The 19648-nt window shown below is 40.6% G+C and overlaps 2 protein-coding genes across 3 annotated transcripts; one reads left to right on the top strand and one right to left on the bottom strand.

Moving 5' to 3' along the window:
* Positions 1-455: 455 nt before the first annotated feature.
* Positions 456-10117, bottom strand: rprd1b (regulation of nuclear pre-mRNA domain containing 1B). Of its 2 annotated transcripts, none has more exons than XM_083920032.1 (7): positions 9509-10117; positions 7074-7206; positions 6393-6526; positions 5856-5974; positions 5507-5633; positions 4208-4383; positions 456-2662 (listed from the first exon to the last, which is right to left on the bottom strand). In XM_083920032.1, exons 1-7 carry the CDS (start codon positions 9657-9659, stop codon positions 2513-2515), a joined length of 990 nt encoding a protein of 329 aa, XP_083776158.1. In that variant the 5' UTR covers positions 9660-10117; the 3' UTR covers positions 456-2512. The 2 variants fall into 2 exon arrangements, with proteins under 2 accessions (XP_083776158.1, XP_083776159.1); XM_083920033.1 differs by having other exon boundaries at positions 7077-7206; positions 9509-10115.
* A 3570-nt stretch (positions 10118-13687) lies between these two features.
* Positions 13688-18277, top strand: tas1r1 (taste receptor, type 1, member 1; the record flags this gene model as incomplete). The annotated part of the gene is made up of 6 exons (XM_083920559.1): positions 13688-13875; positions 14031-14352; positions 14460-15218; positions 15324-15542; positions 16151-16271; positions 17352-18277. The coding sequence occupies 6 exons, from the start codon at positions 13688-13690 to the stop codon at positions 18275-18277; spliced, it is 2535 nt and encodes an 844-aa protein (XP_083776685.1).
* Positions 18278-19648: the final 1371 nt, after the last annotated feature.

The raw sequence follows: 19648 nt of genomic DNA, 5'->3' as shown, positions 1-19648 counted from the left end.
CCCTTAATCATCTCATGGTCAGAATTCCCTTTGTTGATAACTCAAAAAATATAATGAGTCCTAAAATTAGGAGTGACAGACATTTTTCCAAGATACTCCTAAATCAATAAGCTAGAAACTAGTTGCACTGTTTTTAGATGTTCTACTTACGATGTTTTGTGAATACAGGCCTTGGAATTTATTTTCACTGTAATGGTGCAACACAAATACTGCAAAACAAACACTATGTACTGTACTTGCTAGAACAAGTAACTTTCAGTAAATCCGTCTGCATGTTATATTTGATTTTATAACAGGACTTTCTTTAGCTAAAATATACATTAAAAAAACTATTTTCACAGACAAACAAAATCTACAAGAAACCAATCTAACATTGTGGGTTTTGATCTGTTTGGATTTCTTTAAGTATATTTAATTTAACTTCATACAAAATACACAAACATGAGTTTTTCAAATGGTTCCAGTTTATTGGCATCCACTGAATCACTTTCATTACAGAAAAGCACTATCCCCTACTGGTAGAGTTGTGGTACAATATGATTCTGCAGAGAGAAACACATACCACCCAGGAAGAACGTAAGAAAAGACCTAACTAATATCTACAATGAAGACCACCCTGGTCAAAATGTTGCTATAATTCTTTTTTGAATACAATGGTTGTTTTGAACACTTTTTAAAAATCTTTAATTCACAGAAAGCTTGAAATTCAGGGTCAATTTAACACCAAAAAAGTCTCAAATATCTGTTTTGTGACTGCACCAATCACTGTAATGTTTACATCCACACATTTGCTGAAGCTGTTGTGATTCTTTTGAAATACGTTGTGGTTCCAGTCTACCAGAAGACACAAAGAGCTCACAAAAAAGGATTTGCATCAGCAGTTCTCGCCCGAGATTGTTGTCGGTAAGTTCAGCAACTGTAATCTTACCTCTAGAACAGACTCACCAGTAACAGTGATCTGCTTCTGTAAGCTTTAACAAAATGAGTAGTTTGGCTTAAAAAACAAAACAAAAAAACAAACAAAAAAATAATTCAGATCTTTTTAATCATAAAACTTCTCAATTTTCTTTTTTTGTTTTTATGTATACAGACAACAACTCTGGTTTCAAACATGAGCGTCACAAATGACACATATTGTTCTGGACTTGACAAAAAAAGGCTCAGAAAATCATAAACCGTTGTGACCAAAATGATTTTGGAAATAACTCACACTTCCAGACCTTAATATCTCAATTAAGGGATTTGTCTCCCCGTGTCAAAAGAGAAAAGGGAGTGTAGAGGTGAATTTGTTGCTGCAACTTTTAAGTAAAACATTTTGTCACTGAACGTCTACACACAGGTAGGACTGAGCAATATGTAAAAATATTATCCATCAAACACAATTTTCTTAAATACTTATATCCAATGTTTGTGTTTTTAATACCAAAACACATTGATATACAAAAGGTCTTCATGTGATCTACTTGATATTTCTTTATTTACCTATTGCCCAGCTCTACACTCGCTAAAACGTATCTAAATCTTTAATAGGTCTTAGTTTTGTCTCGTCTTTTTTTGGGTGTTAATGTTTTATACAATTAAATGTACTTTATTGGAATGCAACATTTTTTTTATTGTTTCCTTAAACATTTATTTGCAAAACTCAAATCTTGTGTAGTACATAATTACCATATTTCAAGCAGCTGTCCAAATGAATAAACAGGAACTTTGAAAATTAAATGTTTTCGTGTAAATGAGGGGAAAAAAACACTGGCAAATGGGGACACAAAAAGCAGAGCATGTCTGTTGACTTTAACTGTGAGGACAAACCTATTCAATCACCGTCTCTATGAAGTGTAACAGAAATTAATGAAGTGTTTTCATGAAGCAACCAAAAAGCAACGTACACTGAACCCATTCTGATACCTTCTCTAATTTTACACACACATCAAACCACTTACAGGTCAATAAAAAGCCCTCAACTAAAAACCAAAAAGTAAAACTAATGACTGGTACATCCTCTTCACAGTGTAGCCACAACCTCTGAGAATTGTGAGAGCAAAGCGTCCCACCTTAGCTCACTGAATACACAATATACCACGCAGAAAGATACTTTGATTGACACCTCAGGACAGCCAATATTTACGTCTGTCTAAGCTTTTCTTCTTTACCCAGCCCCTCCTCTTAGATCATTGACATTTCCAGCATTAAAAAAAATATTAAAACAGATGGGAAACAAACTTGTTCCAAGCTGGTGGAGTGGAATCCTAGTCGTCGAGCGAGCACTGGAAAAATCCAACAGAGTCTCTGTTCTCCTCTACAAAGCGTTTCGATTTCACCAAACCCTGCCGTCGTATCTTGCTCCCTCTTGTCCTGCAGGTTTCGGAGTCAGCGGTTGAGCTGGCTGCCAGGAGAGATTTGACCACGTGTGTCCTCTGGCTGGTGACAAAGCTGAAAGTGTTCTGTGAATCAAACATGGGGCTGGGTTTGGACTGGGAGGGGCATCAGGGTCGTTTGTCCGGGCAAAGACCTCTCAGTCGGTGGAAAAGAGGTCTCCGGCCGAGGGGAGAGGGGCCAGACCCCCGGTCACGTTGGGCAGGAGGGAAAGGTCGGGGAGACTCTGGATATGGGACTTTAGCTCTTTCCTCACTTGGGTCACCCTCGCCAGTTTCTGCTTATACTCCTGCAGGGGAAAAGATGGCAGCACAGATATGAGCTAAAAATTATGACTTATTTACAAATTACAGTTACAACACTGGCTCATTCTAACAAATCCACAGTAAAGGCTGATGGAAGGGCTGACAAGGTCTGAGTTGTATATTAAAATAGATCTGCATGTCAACAACTTATACTGGAGTGCTTTGAGAGTTTGCATTTCCATTACCAGTTATAGCGCATAGACCTGTACCCATTGGACCTTCTCTAGAGTGGGGCCCAAGAGCACCTGACCCGCCTACAAGCAGGCCACGGCCAACTTGTGATGCCCTCCCCCTAAATCAAGCATGCTCCATGAGACTCAACTCATGTCTAAGCAGAAGACCAGAGAGAAATGCGTTTTTAAAAGTCTGTGTTCAGCTCTCAGTACTTTTGTAGTTTCTAACTGAGGGTACTTCCACACGATCGAAAACGACCTTTTTATCCCAGTCGTTTTCCCTCCACGCGGCCTCGGTTCAAGAAATATCTGCGTCCACACGAAACCAGTGAAACCAGCTTAAAACGCTGTCCTACACATGCCAGGCCTGGATGTGGTGCTCTAACTGCCACAGAAATAAGTACACAAACAAAGGAAAAGGAGAAAGGGAGAGCTGCTGTTGTGTAGAATTATAATACAAACACTGGATACTTTCTGGCCAAATCTGGAGACTTCCCAAACCCCCATCCATCCTAGATATAAATCCAGTGACTGTTTCTGGTGTTAGTGGAGACTTTTGTGGTGTTCTGGACTCTGATGCACGAATCGCTCTGTAGTTAGTGTCCTCGACGAGCTGCGGGTGCTGCTGGGAGCCCCTTCTCCATATCAAAGCACTCACAGGCGGGCACTTTGTCACAAGATTTTGCGTCTTTTCACACGTTCTTGGCAACTTTATTTATAAAAAGCTACTAGCGACCAATTTAGCGACTTATTGAGACCATCAGAGAAAAGGGAGAAATCTATGGTCAGCGTAATTCATTCCCATGCATGTCGCTCAAGAGTACAGTTCAGTAAACAGTCAATGGGTCCGTGTCTCTCTTCTCTCACGCAGCAGCACTGTTGTTATGTGACGCCATGGGGTTAGAGATCTGAGATGGGGAGATGGGGATGGGCATCATTTAACAAAGTATGCGGTTTCACACTCTAGACGCAACGCAAATCTTCCCACTTTGGGATCCGGTTACAAAAAGTACAGTTTTCAGGCTCCGATAACGCCGGCTGCGAGTAGATGGTCGGCCTAAACGATACTTAAGTTGTACGGTTACAGGAAAACGTTCCTTTGGGAGGAAGGTCCCTGAATATCTCTGGTTTAAAGATTAGTTTCTCTCCTATGTCCAAACTTCTACATATCTGCTTTACTTTAGCGTTTATGTTCACCTTTCAGTTGAAGGAGTTGTGTTAAGTTACTGCTGAAGAAGAGCCGACATTTTCTGATTTTTCGGCTTCATAATTAAAGCTTTAATGCTGAGTCAAACCAAGTCGAGCCAAGCCAGCACACGTGTATGGAAAACGGCATTTGTGTATGCGATGCCTTGCCTCCAGTTTCTTCTCTCTCTCCATGAGCGCCTCCTTTTGGCTGCCGATGTATTCAGTCAGCATGCGGGCCAGCTGCCTCCGGTCCTCCAGCTCTGCAGCCAGTCGGCCGTTGTACTCCGCCAGCAGCAAACACGCTTCGTCCACTGTCTTCGACAGCTTGTCTGCTGCCTCCTTGTCTAGATTGGTACCAAATAGCGTTGTTAAGGTCACTGAATATGACATTTATTTGCAATTTCTTTATGTACTTAACTTGTATTAAACTTGGGACATTTGAATCTCTTTTTACCACGATAAATTTATCTTAATGTTTCGTCTTAAGTACTGTTCCACAGAGCGAGATAAGACCTCATCTCACAGAACAGATACGTTTCCATTTTATTAAGTTGATCAACTCACACCTGAGTTTTCTCCCGCTGTTTACGTGTTTTAAACATATGAACCGTATCTACACTGATCTGCTCAGCTCAGATCAGCCCCGGCTGCCTGCTGCCTCACTTGCTGCACTGGCCGGAGAAACAAAGTCAATGAATCAGTTAAAAACTGTTGATTTCTTCCCATAGAGTTGACGTGAAAAATATTTTGGTTAAGTTCATTTTTGCTGTCACTCCGCTCGGGAGCTGCCGAGCTAGCAAGCGCCTCACATACAGAGGCTTCGGGTCCGTCAGGTGCCGAGACTGTGATTATAACTTGTAGCCTGATGTTAAAGAAGCTGCGGGGCTCACGTGTTACGGTTCTGACGGCACTATCTTCTTACACTGCTTACATATTGTTCCTGTCTTATCTGTCACTCTGTTGCTGTTTACATATTGATATAGCGAGACATCTGGTCGTGCAAAATTCAGTCACACTCAAATTTTGGTCGCAAAATGCAGCCATTAAATCGCAGTCTGGAGCCCTGCTGAGTACATCCCCTACGAACTGGTGCATCAGTGGCGTTCTGTGCATGTTTTATTTTTGAAAGAAAATCTTTTGACAGATGGCCAATAGTGTGGATTTGCGTCCTATTTTTTTTCCCATAACTGAATCATATTACCAAGTCCATCTGACAATCCTCACGTGGACACTTCAACAAAGCCAGCCCCACTAAGATGCAGTATCCCAAATATGAGACGACCTTGACAATAAGATGACCCCCCTTTTTCAGGCGGATTACCAGGAAAAAAACAGTCTTATATTCTGTAGAATATGGTACAATATAACAAAATAATAAAGTTCGAAATCTTTCAATAACAACAAAATGTCTAAAGAAAATAGCCAAAGAAAAGTAATTTCTGATCCAGCTGAGCTCTTAGGTCTTACCACCGATTTTCTCCAGCAGGGAAACGTCCTGGACTTCCTGCGGCAACGAGGCGATCTTCTGACGAACTGCTGCGTCGCCGGATGCAGCGTTCTCCAAGTCCTGTAGGGCCTTCACCAGCTCCTCTGTCTGAAAGTGTATGTCAGAGTGTGTTTAAAGGGAATAGAAGGAGAAGGTTAACAGGAAACAAAAAAACGGAAAATTAGGGGAAAGTAGGAAAAAACGGTGAGGAATGAGAGCAGGAAGAACAAAGAAAGTGATGTAAAAAACAATGCAGAGAAAGCATTTCACTTGTGAAGGAGGAGTTTTTCCTGAATTTTGTGGCATCCAAGTGAAATATTAGCTCCCTACCAGTTGAGTTGCGGAGAGGTCTGTGCTGTGAGGAGAGGTGTGGTTTCTGTAGTCATCATCTTCATCTTCTTCTTCCTCCTGGATCTTCTGATAGCTTCGTTTCACAGCCTTTTTCTCTTCTGTGGAGTCAAGATTAGAGACCAGAACAGAAGCAATGATGTTAAACCTACACAATATACTATAAATGAGAACAGCATAACAAATGCGCCTCTTCACAACACCAATAACTTGATTACTTTTTTTACAGCTTTTTCTCTCATAATGTGAGAATCACAATAAAAAGGTTAAAAGCTACAAATACGAGGTGTTAGCGGGTCGATACCTAAAGTATTGTAAGTGGATCAATACCTGGTACTGCTGATGCTTTACAGTGGTAATTAAAATATATACAATATCATTATCAATGATCCTGGCTTTGGTTTTACTTGGTATCGGATCCAAACCAAATTTTCTTGCATCACCCCCCGTTGAAAAATATATTTATCTACTATTCATGTACTGATGTAAGAAACACACATGATCTAACACTCATCTTACCTGAAGGCCTGGGGCTGTTGGAGTCTTCTATGGCCAGTTTGAGCTGCTGGATGAAGTCTTTTCTGTAGAGGGCTCTCTCTTTCCAGATGTTCAACAGTCTCTCCATGTGCTTTTTACAGCCCTCACCGCCTTCACTGTAGGGAGTCGGGACAGTAGAGTACAGTAGAACAATAAGAGAGAGAAAAAGGATCTTTTTTTTTACAGTTCAGAACAAATATATCATATTTACCCTCAGTCTATTTTGGAAATGGATAATTGAAAGCCTCTTTCACACTGAGATTCCAACATCTTTAATAATGTTTATTATATGTATATACAGTATTTATCCAGCAATCTTGTGCACAAGGTGGTGACAACAATGTTTAGTGTGTGTGCGCGTCATGCCAGCTGTCCCAGACACACAAAATATTGTTTGTCGATTCAGCTTTTACGACCGCCACTGCCGGCTTAATTTGAATTAACTAAGACACCTGAGACTCCATTAGTAGAATAACTTATTAAAAAACAAAAACAACAAACTTCAGCTGTTTAAGGACGTTTCTAAGTGGCACCACACTTACTAAAATTAATACATTTCTCAGAAAGCCTCTGGAGGTAAGCGTGCCACCTCTCTACACCCACACATATACAGAAATATGCACATTACATTTGTCACTGTCTGAAAGCATGTCACAACACAACTACCTGGCAACATGGGAGCAGGCATCGACAAGGACAGACTCAAAGTCTTTGGTGAACTCGGGTCCTTTCTTCTTGCTGTTCTGGATGACATCGTTGGCCAAATACAGGAACGTCAGCTTCCGGGAGCTTTTAGCTGGAGGTCACATCAAATAATGATATTTTCAAGATTTAAAAAGAAAAATACACCTTTACACTATATCTTCAATTTCTGATGGAAAACACGCTCTATTACTTTGCAATTAAGTTGAATGTGTTATTAGTTTTCTTCAACAAACATGTCTGCTGTAGTTCAGTAAATAGTTTTCCAGTATGTTAAGTCACTGTAGCCACAGTTATAGTGCAGTAAAGGTTATTTGAAGTCTTGCCTGTTTAGTTAAAAAGCAACAGGTTTTCTGGGTAGAACCCATCCTGATCTAGCTAGGTCCAACACCTCTGAAGCGCCGCCCATCTCAGATTTGTTGCGCCTTTCAAACAGAAGACATTGCTGTTTTCCAGTGAAAACCATGTTTCTTCAATTTTAAATGTTCCATTATGGCTTAAGACTCTCAAACTTCTAAAGCTAAATAAACCCCATAAAAAGTAGAAATGCACCAATCCGACTCCGCTATGATATTGACTAATTAGCTGTATTGGATATTGGATGAATGAGGCTGATCCAGTCAATTTTCTTTTTTATTAATATCATACACAGAAAGTAGATTAAGCCATTGTTTGTTGGGTTTCCGGCAGCTGCTATATTTTATATTGCATTTTAAAATATCTGTTTGTTAATAAATAATATTAAGTACATTTGTATCCAGGGTACCAATTCACACCCGCCAACCTGCCAAATGCGGGTAAAAATAATTTTTTCGCGGGTGCTAATAATAACTTACTAGCCAGTTTGGCCGGTGTTGTAGAATATGAGGCATTACATGCATGATACAAGCCTCTGTTCTCGGTCATTTATCCCTGTTGCTTTACTTCCATGAAGTCCCAAGAACGCTGTGCCGTAATGCTACGTGATCACATTTCATACGCCCATTGGCTGTGCCCAGTATGCAGTGAAACCAGCGTGAGAAACCATGGAAACGAACTGTGCATCCAACAGGAGGAGGCAATTAGCCAATGTTAGTAAAGTAAAGTCAAAAGTTCAGATTCAACTAAATGACTAAAGAGGAGGCAGTTAGCCAATGTTAGTAAAGTCAAAAGTTAATATAAACTAAATGCTGCGGTGGTTGGGACAGACTTCTGGGGGCGAGAAGAGGAAAGAGGCAAGGGATGAGGATCTCGATAGAGAAACAAGGAGAAGAAAATTTAATGCCAAATGGCTGACGGGTCGTAAATGACTTGTGTTTGATCACAAATATGTCGTCATGTTTTGCCAGGATTGCTGCATGTACGCAAAAGAGAAAACGAAACAAAACAAACTATTTTTGGTGGGAACTAGTAATTTTAAAGTCGTGGAAGTAAAGGACCATGAGAGTGCCCGAAGTCTTTAGGAGAACCTTAAGGAACTCGTGTGCGTGCGTGTGTGCGTGCGTGTGTGCGTGCATATATGTATATACACACAGACAGACAGACAGACAGATAGATGGTTAGAAAGATAGATCCAAGCTTGAAATGAAATGTTCCCGCTTGCTTTGTATATTTTGTTGTATGTTTTGTACTTGATGTGTGTTTATCATGCCAACAATGTTAATAAAATGATCAAATGCATTCAGTTGCACTTGTAATTTATTCTATTTTCACCCGGGGAAAAAGTGGCTAGTGGAAATTCTGATGTTGGTGATCAAAAAAAAGTTAATTTAGAACCCTGTTTATATCTGTGTTCATTTCTTAACTTTTTGTTAACAAGGTTAATGTTTATGTGAAGCCTGATGCCTTCACTCACATGGCAGCAGTCAGCAGGGAAATGCATCTTTACAAAGCGAAAAGCAGGGATTTTTATTTTCTAACAAAAAGTTGACTTTTTAGAGATTTGTGGCTCTCACTGGAGAGCAACACGACAAACATACGATGATATTATGGAATATGATGCATTGCTCTGGATTAAACTTTAAACATCTACCGGAGTAAAATGTAACACACACCAATACAGCAGTAATATCAATCCAAAAACATGATATATAACTGTAAAAACACTGACAGGGGATTTTTTTACTGCAAAATGAGCACATCTGCTTATGATATTGTGAGTAAATACTACTGACAGTAGCCTGCTGATTTACTTAAAGTAAGGTGTTAACTGTATGCAGGACTTTTCATTGTAATGGAGAATATTCACAGTGTGTAATCAAAACTTTTACTACAGAAAGGCATCTCAATATTTCTAACTACACATTTAAACAGCTACTCTGCAACATGACACCTCATTTCACTTTAACTTTAAAGTTTCACGTCACTAATATTGTTTTTGCACAACAACAACAACAACATGATATAATAAATCTCACCTTTCTTCAGCTCTCTGTGCCACACTTTGACGATGAGGCCCGAGTGTTTGCGGTGGTGGATGATCCACAGAGACAGAGTCTGGACGCTCTGCTGCGAGCTGCTCAGCTCCGTCAGCTTCTTCTCCAGGGCCGACTCGGAGAAGGACGACATGCCGGTGTAAGTGTGTGTGTGTTTCCCCGGTGATCCGACTGACCCCGACCCGCTCTAAAGCCACTAAGCTCCGACCTAGTTTGGAGAAACTCGCAGTGTCATCAAAAGTGAAGTTGTGTCTGTAACTTGCAGACACGCAGCATCGATCTGCCTCCTGCCGCCCGCTCCACCTCCCCTCACGTTCCTGACGCTAAGTTAGTTGTTTCTCTGACTGAACTATCAACCAGAGCTACTGAGCAAACCTAAAAGATTTAGAGTTTGAGCTCGTTTATCAGCTGTTGTTTCCTCGCTGCCTGTAGTGTTTGTTTACAGCCACAGCTAACGTTAGCCAGCCGAGCTAAGCAGCCGCCTGCAGCCCCGAGCTGAGCCTGCGCGTTAACCCGGGTTTAAATAACCCGAGCTGATGTAATATCCGTGCAGGATACGTCTTCAGTGCGCCTACAGGTGAAACAAAACTGCTAAGAAGCGACGGTGAGACTCACAGTTTTCCTCTGCTTGTCTAGTCAGGAATCGGGATTCCTGCGAAAAAATGGCACCTTGCACTTTCACCTCGACATGTGCGTCGCACAGTAGTGACGCAGGCAGCCCCTATGGGCAGAGCCCGGCATCAGCCCTGTTACTGTACCATATATATATATATATATATATATATATATATATATATAAACATATGAGTATATACAGTATCTATGCCCTGTACCATAGATATATACACATATATGAGTATATATCCATGCCCTGTAGCCTGTACCATATATATATATATATATATATATATATATATATATATATATATATATATATATATATATATATATATATATATGAGTATATACTGTATCTATGCCCTGTACCATAGATATATATAAACATATATGAGTATATATCCATGCCCTGTACCCTGCACCCAAGGGACGAACATACAATGGCTCCAAAACAATATTGTTGCTGATATCACAATTGATTAATGAGAACGGACACTGAATTCATTTGGTATCCTAAATAATCCTAATCTTCATGATAATACAGTATACCATAGTATTTGATGCATACCTTCATGCTCTGAACATGTTGAAGACTGATAATTTGTTAAATGGCATCAACATAAAATTTTAGACATATGATGCATTGCTCTGTGACTCGTAGCAAACATCATTGGAATACTTACTTTTGAGGACATTAATTGGGAATTGATTTGGACTTATTTCATGTCAACAAATCTTAATAAAAAATGATGCATTTAATCTGTCCAACAAACCGGCTTCTAAAAAATTATAGAAATGTACGGAGCCCCTGAAGTCCGGAAAGCTAATATTTTGTTTGTCTTGTGTGCACATGTTATTGTCTTGTTTGAACAAGTTATAATCATTATCTGGTGCACACCATAGACTGTATAAAAAAGGTGCACACAAGATAAAATCGATATCATATAATGGGAATTATGGACAGCTTCTGTCTTTATTTTAAATATTCTTATTTTATATGGTCAGTAAAAGAAAAACAGACCAATATCACATTATAACGTGGAAAGGTTCTTGTTATAACAAGATGTTTTTTGCATTATAAGATGTTTTCATGTAAAAACAAGATATTTTCTACTACGACATACAAACTTATCATGCTATAACGAGAACTTTTCTTGTTACACATTATTTTTTGAGTTGTTGTTTGTAATATATCAACACAATAAGAACTGTCGGGCGCAATCACAATACAGGTGGAGAAAAAACATCAGGAAGGATCCTCGTGAAATTGAAGAAAGGTTGATCAAACTATAGAAACATACTCTCTGTCTCTCAAATGTTTCAAACATCCAGTGTATTTAGAGACCCTCAATACATCAGGTCATACTTCAGTGTGCATAACAGGAGAAGCACAGGTGTAAATATTAAGATTAATAAAGGCTTCTCTTCTTCCATTCTCTTACATGTCCAAGGGTCATTAATGTCAATGCTGCTTACACCGGGGCCTTTCCTGCCATGAAAAGCCAAACTGTCTTCTGTGAAAAGGGTAATTTGTGGAAAATGGTTGTAATTATACTGATGATATGATTGGATTCTATTAAGAGCATCAAAATGATGACTGAAATCGCAAAATCCAATCCAAGAAAGAAAGAAATCTGAGTGAGGAAGAAACTATTGCTGAAGCTATTGTTTTGTATTAATGGGTCTGTGGTATATTAAACTTTATTGAACTGATTTTGGTGCAAACTTTATGTGCAAACTAGGATTTTGCTTACTTCATACAGATTTACTGTTTCAGCTATAGTCTCAGCTATGTACTCATTAAAAAGATATGTGATCTAATACTATTGTTTTGTGAAAAGGACTTGCATGTTGGAACAGAAATGATCACAAACACTTTTTCTGTTGAAAATAGGAAAGCTTACATGATGCAAATATTTTCACTCAAATCTTTGTGTTTGTCCAGACAGAGAAATTTACATGTCCATTTGCCTCCATAATACTGCGGTTGACAAATTGCCCAATATTCCTGTCAAAACACTGGGTCTGGGTCCTGCATGCAGGTGAGTATCAGGCAAATTGTATGTTAGCACAACAGGTGGGTTGAACAAAATGAGCCTCAAATGTCAACCAAATGCAAATCCAGCTACACCTGCACAAACCTTTTTTCCGGTGGACATTTTAACTAAACAGCAAAAACACAGGTATAACTCATAATATCCATTAATCAAGGCTCTTGTACTTTTCCCCCCCAGTAAGCCTTGTCAGTGAGCCAGCATGGACAATGTACTTTTTTTCACAGCAGACAGATTTCGATGTAGCTAAGCAGGCTATGTTTGCTTAGCAAAATAAGTTTTATTTCTGAGCCTTTTCCTGCAATGACAAGTGAAAATTGTCTGCTGTGGAAAAAAAAGATTGTCTGGGAAATCTGGAGTTGCATTTGATTTTACAACTGCTTCCTCCTGTTTGTGTGGGATCAATGTGTAAACTGGTAAATAAAATGTTCACTAAGGCAAAAGGACCTAGAAAGTTATAAACCGTGTGTGTGAAGTTTAATTATTATGGTGTCTGACTTTTTCTCTCATTGTTTTCTTTCTGGGAATCGATGACTGGCGAGAATCATTTCCTGCACATTGTTATTAAGGACTAATTGACTGCAGGTGTGCGATGTGATAATTGGAGAGTATCAACTTTGGAGGGACATTGAAAGGTCCCAAGATTAACGTACGATATTAATGAAAAAACAAAAAAACAACCCTTACACGGAACAACACAGTGCCCCCATGTTTACAATTCTTTTCTTTTTTTTATTTGAAATGCTTGTATGGCCAACTGTTGTCTCTTATCAAAGTGTGATATTCACTACATATACGTCATGAAAGTTTGTATAAAAGTTATTTATCAACTAATGCTGTTTGCTCACGAAATGTCTTGTTTGTCCGTCAAATCACAGGTTAAGTTTGTGTGCATGTGTTTATGTTCAATGTTAATTCATCATTTTAAGTGGGAAAAGGCCGTTATGTTTGGCAAAGGCTCATGGAAATTAAAAAATATTTTTCAAGAGACACCTTTTGTAAAACAGTTTCCCTGATTGAGGTATAAAAATATTGTCTTTTTTTATTATTTTTTTGTAATGGACCACAAGAGAGACCATAATAAAAAGCATTTTCAAAATGCTTTAAACTTATTCTAATGAGGCGAGATATTCTGCCCCTAATCATTTTTAAGCAGCTTCATGCACTGAGCCACAAACGGTCTGTGTTTGCTCTGGTGTACAGTTGTATGTCACCTGTCAAAGATTAATGGCAAAAATACCGGTCTCCCTTTTCATGGCTTATTACATTTATGCAATTCATTTTAAATGGGAGGGAAACTCTACAGTCACACAAACAAATCTGACATGCAAATACACTTCACTCAACCAACGCTCCCCGGAAAGATGCAAACATGATCCTCTCATCCCAACCCCCTCTCAGTCCACACTTTAAAACAACAGGTCCTGATCCGTTTTACAAACCACACTGAGCCTCCTCCAAAGCAGCAGCATTGTGTGTGAGGTGAAGTATGGGTCTGTTTGGCGGTGTGCTTTTTTCCTTTGGCTGGCTGATGCTGCGGCCCACTGATGGGGAACTGGATTACATCTCTCAGGGGCAGGGGATGCATCTGCAGGGTAACTTCTCCATCTCTGGACTCTTTCCTCTCCACTACACAGATGCTGGTGCCGGTTTGCCTGCTTTGGGTCCATGCAATAAGTGAGTGTTATTGTGTTAGTTCCCACTCCACTGATCAAATGCATCCCAATGGTGGTCTATAGCTATAACAAATCAACCCAAATATTACAGTTAAGAGTTTTATTTGTTTGTTGTTGTTATTTACCTGTCCCCTTATTACGTGTTACCTTTTCTAGAGGTAAACCCAACAAACATGGATTTCATCTGTTGCAAGCCATGAGATTTGCTGTCGAAGAAATCAATAACAGCACTGGAGCGCAGCCTCTTTTACCAGGGCTGAAGCTGGGCTACCAGCTGTACGACATCTGCTCCGTACCAGCCAGCATCCTGGCCACACTGGACGTTCTGGAGCAGCAGTATCAGAGCTCCTCTACATCTGACGCAGAGGAAGACAAAATCTACTACGACAGTCACGGGGCAGTGGCTGTGATTGGGCCAGACAGCAGCAGCAAATCTTTCACCCCCGCTGCTTTACTGGGAGCCTATCTTGTACCACAGGTAAGTTCTTACCTGGAAAGTTTTAACTATGACTGAATGAATGTGAATTATTTTCTACCTTCCATACAATTTAGAATTATTCCTCACATGCTCTTGCTTCATTGTAGATCTCTTATGAAGCATCAAATGAAATGCTGAGCAACAAGTTGCTTTACCCAGCCTTTCTCCGCACAATTCCCAGTGACAAGAACCAGGTGGCAGCTATGATCCAGCTTCTGATCCGTTTCAAATGGACCTGGATTGCTCTCTTAGGCAGTGAGAACGACTACGGCCTGCAGGGCATGAAGAGTCTCTCCCAGCAAGCACCTCACCACGGCATCTGCATCGCCTACCAAGGAGTCATCCCCTCATTCAGCATAGACAAAATCCCGACCATGAGGAACATGGTGGACAGCATACTGATGACCAAAGTCAACACCATTGTGATCTTTTCCAGCAAGTCAAAACTCAAGGGCTTCTTTCCATTTGTCGTTGAGCGGAACGTGACAGGTAAGGTGTGGATTGGGACGGAGGACTGGTCAGTGGCTACTCTCATATCAGGGATAGAAGGGATCCACACCATTGGCACTGTGCTTGGCGTATCCATCAAATATGCAGCCATATCTGGTTTCGAGGAGTTTGAGAGAAAGGTGGTTGAGGCTTCAATGCAACACAGTGACACACAGGAAGTGTCTAATGTTACAGATGTATGTCTACAGAGCGTAGATCTGTACAGCCTCGCCAGGAAGAAGTTTTCTCTGGAGAATTATGACATCACCTCCTCCTTCAACGTGTATAAGGCGGTTTATGCTGTGGCTCATGCTCTGCACCAAGCACTTGGTTGTGACTCTGGAGCGTGCCAGAGGAGGAGGGTGTATCCATGGGAGGTGAGCAGATGCTAACGTGTGTTTTTTGAGAAGATGAAGAAGAAGAAAATCTGTCAGAACCACTTTGATCGTCAGGCACTGATGTTTCCTTCTTCCTCTCCTAAGCTGCTCATGTGGATAAAGCAGGTGCGATTCTCTCTGGGCAACACATCTGTGTACTTTGACATCAACGGTGACCCACCAACAGGATATGACATCGTTACCTGGGCTTGGAGGGGGACTGACTGGTCACTCAGAGTGGTGGGCTCCTTCAGCCCAGATCCTGTTACACTCACAGTTGATGCTGATCAAATTGAGTGGCACGATACAGGAGATTCAACACCAGTACGACCTACCAGAGTATCTTTGAGTAAAGTGTTTCACTGCATAGTATTTTTATCATTATCACATATTATTTTAGTGTGTTTTGTGGTGCACTGTGTTTTGTTTTTGTTTAACATGATCTCACCCCCCCTCCTCCTCCTCATCCTCCTCCTCCTTCTTCTTCACCACCTTCTGGACTGTATTTGTCTCTTTTTCTCATGTCTATACTTTTTTTTAGGTTTGTCTTATATTTCGTTTTTTAATGCTACCATTTTGGCCAGGCCTTGTTCAAAAAATAGGTAATTTGATCTCAACCAATTCTAGTCTGGTAAAATAAAGGTAAAATTAAATAAAAAGAAACAATTCAGTTTCTAATCAGTTCACATATGGTGTAACTATTGGAGACAAATCTGCAAAAGTGTTAATGGATAATAAGATTATGTAAAAAATAATGTTTGACTTGAACACATTTCCCCAAAATGAAATCATGTGTTTATTCAGCTGCCTACATATTTTGAAAGTTAATAATCCAACCGTCATAATCGAACATTGCAGCTAAAAATGGCTTTTCTATCTGATTAAATAAAAGTGATCCATTATCTTTGTCGAACCCTGTCGGATGTGTCTAGGTGCCGCTGTCCATCTGCTCCCCACCTTGCCCGAGAGGTCACAAGAAGCTGCTGACAGGGCAACACACATGCTGCTTCGACTGCCAGGCCTGCCCCTCTGCTACATTTCTCAATACAAGTGGTAACAAAAAAAGAAATGCAGTAAAAAGTGTTGTAGTGAAAAACACCGGAAAGAATGTTATTGGACGAGATCTTTGCTCCTTGTAAGACTAACTGGCCAAGTGCTGAAAGAATTAATACAGATTAGGAATGTTATAACCTCACAGTTGGCTCATGTCATAGATAGATAGAGCGTTTTGTTTTTGGCTTAAAATGTCTGTATTCTATTTAAGACAGAGAGTATTACAGATAGTAGCAGACAGATGTCCCACTCTACCAGTCAGGACAAAGATCACACTGACAAACAGGTCAGAACAGGTTACAGTTCATCTGGTGATTTTAAAGCCGTCTTGAGATGGAATCACATCAGCCGCAACGCCAAACTGGCCCAGGGGCGTAAAGTTCCCTTACCTCCTTCCTTCCAGTAGAACTTGCTCGGACCACGGAGGAGTTAGCCATCGGGGCTTTCTGATGGAAAAAGGTTTATTTTAACCAAAACCACTATCTTTTCCTAAACTTAACCGGATGGTTTTGTTAGAGATTTCTGGCAGAAAGCCCCAGATGCTAACCTCTCCCATGTAGGAACCACACCCATCTTTGAACTTGGCCTTCATTTTGATCAGAACTACATACCTGTAAAGTTTCATGACTGCATCTTCGTGAATTTATTACTATGGCCGCAGACATACAAAAAGACTGAGAGACAGAAATATAAACACCTAGCAAAGTACTCACAACCGCAGGTGTCTCGTGGACCACATTCTGCCACGATGACACGCACAAAGACAATGTCTGTGTTGTGGCCGGTAATAAAATGCAACTTTATTCTTCTTCATGATTTTTCCCTATTCTAATCTAATTGAACCACTTAACCATCACTTTAACAGGAGTATTTTTCAGCTGTTGTTTGTGAGGTTGGCCAGCAGGTGGCACTGAGTACTCATAGTATGTGTTGATGGAGTTGCTCAAGAGAGGCAAACTCCCTTTTTCAAAAGGGGCACTGTGGTTAACATGTGACAAATGCCTAATAATGCTTTCTGCTCTAGACCATAACATTTTCTCTTGAAGCCTCTTTTACATTTATGCTGTCTCTTTTCCTCAGAACCCACTACATGCCAGCCGTGTCTGCCGGAGGAGTGGGCTCCAAAGAGCAGCGAGCAGTGTCTGAACAGGACTGTCCTGCTGCTCGCCTGGGACACCCCCCTCTCCATTGCCCTGCTCTTCTTTCTGGCCACCTGTCTTCTCATGACCTCTAGCTCTGCAATAATCCTCCTGCTCAACCTGAACACGCCTGTGGCCAAGTCTGCTGGAGGCCGCACCTGCCTCCTGATGCTGGCAGCCCTGACTGCTGCTGCCATGAGCTCTTTGTGCCATTTTGGCCAGCCGTCTCCTCTGGCCTGTATCCTCAAGCAGCCTCTATTCATCTTCAGTTTCACTGTGTGTCTGGCCTGCATCACCGTGCGCTCCCTCCAGGTCGTCTGCATTTTTAAATTTGCATCCAAGCTGCCGCCTGCCTATGACAAATGGGCCAAAAAACACGGGCCAGAGTTCACCATTTTCCTGGTGTCCATCGCCATCTTGCTAATTTCTGTCCTCCGTGTGGCCGTCAACACCCCCAAGCCATCCCAGGATCTTAACTTCTACGAGGACAGCATCGTGTTGGAGTGCAGTAACACCCTTTCCCCCGGTGCACTCATTGAGCTCGCTTATGCATCACTGCTCAGCTTCCTCTGCTTCTCTTTCAGCTACATGGGCAAAGACCTGCCAGCCAACTACAACGAGGCCAAATGCGTGACCTTCAGCCTCATGGTGTACATGATCTCTTGGATGAGCTTCTTCACCGTCTACCTCATCAGCAGAGGCCCGTTCACCATGGCTGCACATGTGTTCGCCATACTCTTCAGCGTCTTGGCTTTCTTCGGGGGCTACTTCCTACCCAAAATTTATATTATTACCCTAAGGCCACAAATGAACACCACTGCCCATTTTCAGAACTGTATCCAAATGTACACCATGACTAAACAATGAATTATGAATGGGTTAATGAGTTTATAATGGGAATATTATTAACTCACAGACTGAGTGTCATTTTTAAACATATGTAATAACTGAGATTAAAATGCAAATTGTGTTTGTGCAAATAATGGTAGGCCTATTAGATTGGTCTAGTGTCTGTATGTATTTGCAAAATTAATTTTAACTTATCTTGTAGCTACTATTAATACCAATAATTAAGGATGAAAACTCATTTTAAAACATGTGAAGTGAGGGCAGTCAGAAAAGTTATTCTTTAAACATCCATGACTCATTTAATCGCTAATAAATGATATGTAATTTAATTAGGCTACTAATTATAGCTCCAGTTTATTGTTAAAATTACCATGAGGTGCAAGAATCAGAACACAGATATGTGCACCTCATATCAAAACCAGGATAAGACTCAAAACCGTATCTGTAAACACACTGAATGAAACAGAATCTGATTTCTTTGCATGGATTCATAAACCAAACACTAATTGACAGCTAAAAGTTTCATCTCCTCAACACAGAGGACAGAAAAAAAAGTCAAGCTGGCGGATTTCCACAAAATATGACACAAACTAAATGGATGTGTGTGCTGTTGGAGGGACTCAACCCTGCCCCCTAGCTGCTGTACTGTCACAATAACACTGATGGTCGAAACATCATTTTACTGGGAAAAGAAAAACTGAAGAAAATTGCCCCTAATGTAAGACCATATTGTTTTTGAGCAAGTTTCACTAATTTCCCTGACTTTGTAACTGAACATAACTGGTTAAAACCTCACTAGTATCTATTAAATCACTCCTTGATCAACAAGTCTCGTCTGTTTCCATTGTTTTTAAGTTTTTGTTTTTTTATATTTAATTAGGTGACCTGTAAAGCTTGTATAGTTTACGAACGTAATTCTGTCGAGAAAACAATGGATATGATCATATTTCCAGGGATCTGACAACAAGTGGCAGCTGGTATGAAAAGTTGCAGTATTGTAGCATGACGTAACATCTCATTGCATATCAAAAAAATGCACAATTGGCCTGTCTTGTGTCTGTGTATACGTGCAGCCACACACACACACACACACACACACACACACACACTCACACACACACACACACACACACAGTGCTGCTGTTGGCTGTTGTTTGAGAGGAGAGATGAAAAGGCCTTTTGTGACTGGGAGGTCAGCGCTATTGACCAGTAGATGTGTGAGTAGAGTCCGAGCTTGGTTTTCCCACAGTCTCTCTGTCCACTCACAGCTTAATACCCTCGGTCAACAATAGAAGTGTGCCATGGGTGAACAAGCAGGAGTTTTATTGTCAGCACACCAAGGACCAGAGCAATGTGCTGTGGGGGAAGAGCTCAGGAGATTTACTTGAC

The sequence above is a fragment of the Echiichthys vipera genome (genome assembly GCF_963691815.1).
Source record: "Echiichthys vipera genome assembly, chromosome: 9".
Classification (NCBI taxonomy): domain Eukaryota; kingdom Metazoa; phylum Chordata; class Actinopteri; order Perciformes; family Trachinidae; genus Echiichthys; species Echiichthys vipera.
The sequence above is the reverse complement of the archived record's forward strand: the minus strand, read 5'-3'. Positions and strand labels throughout refer to the sequence as shown.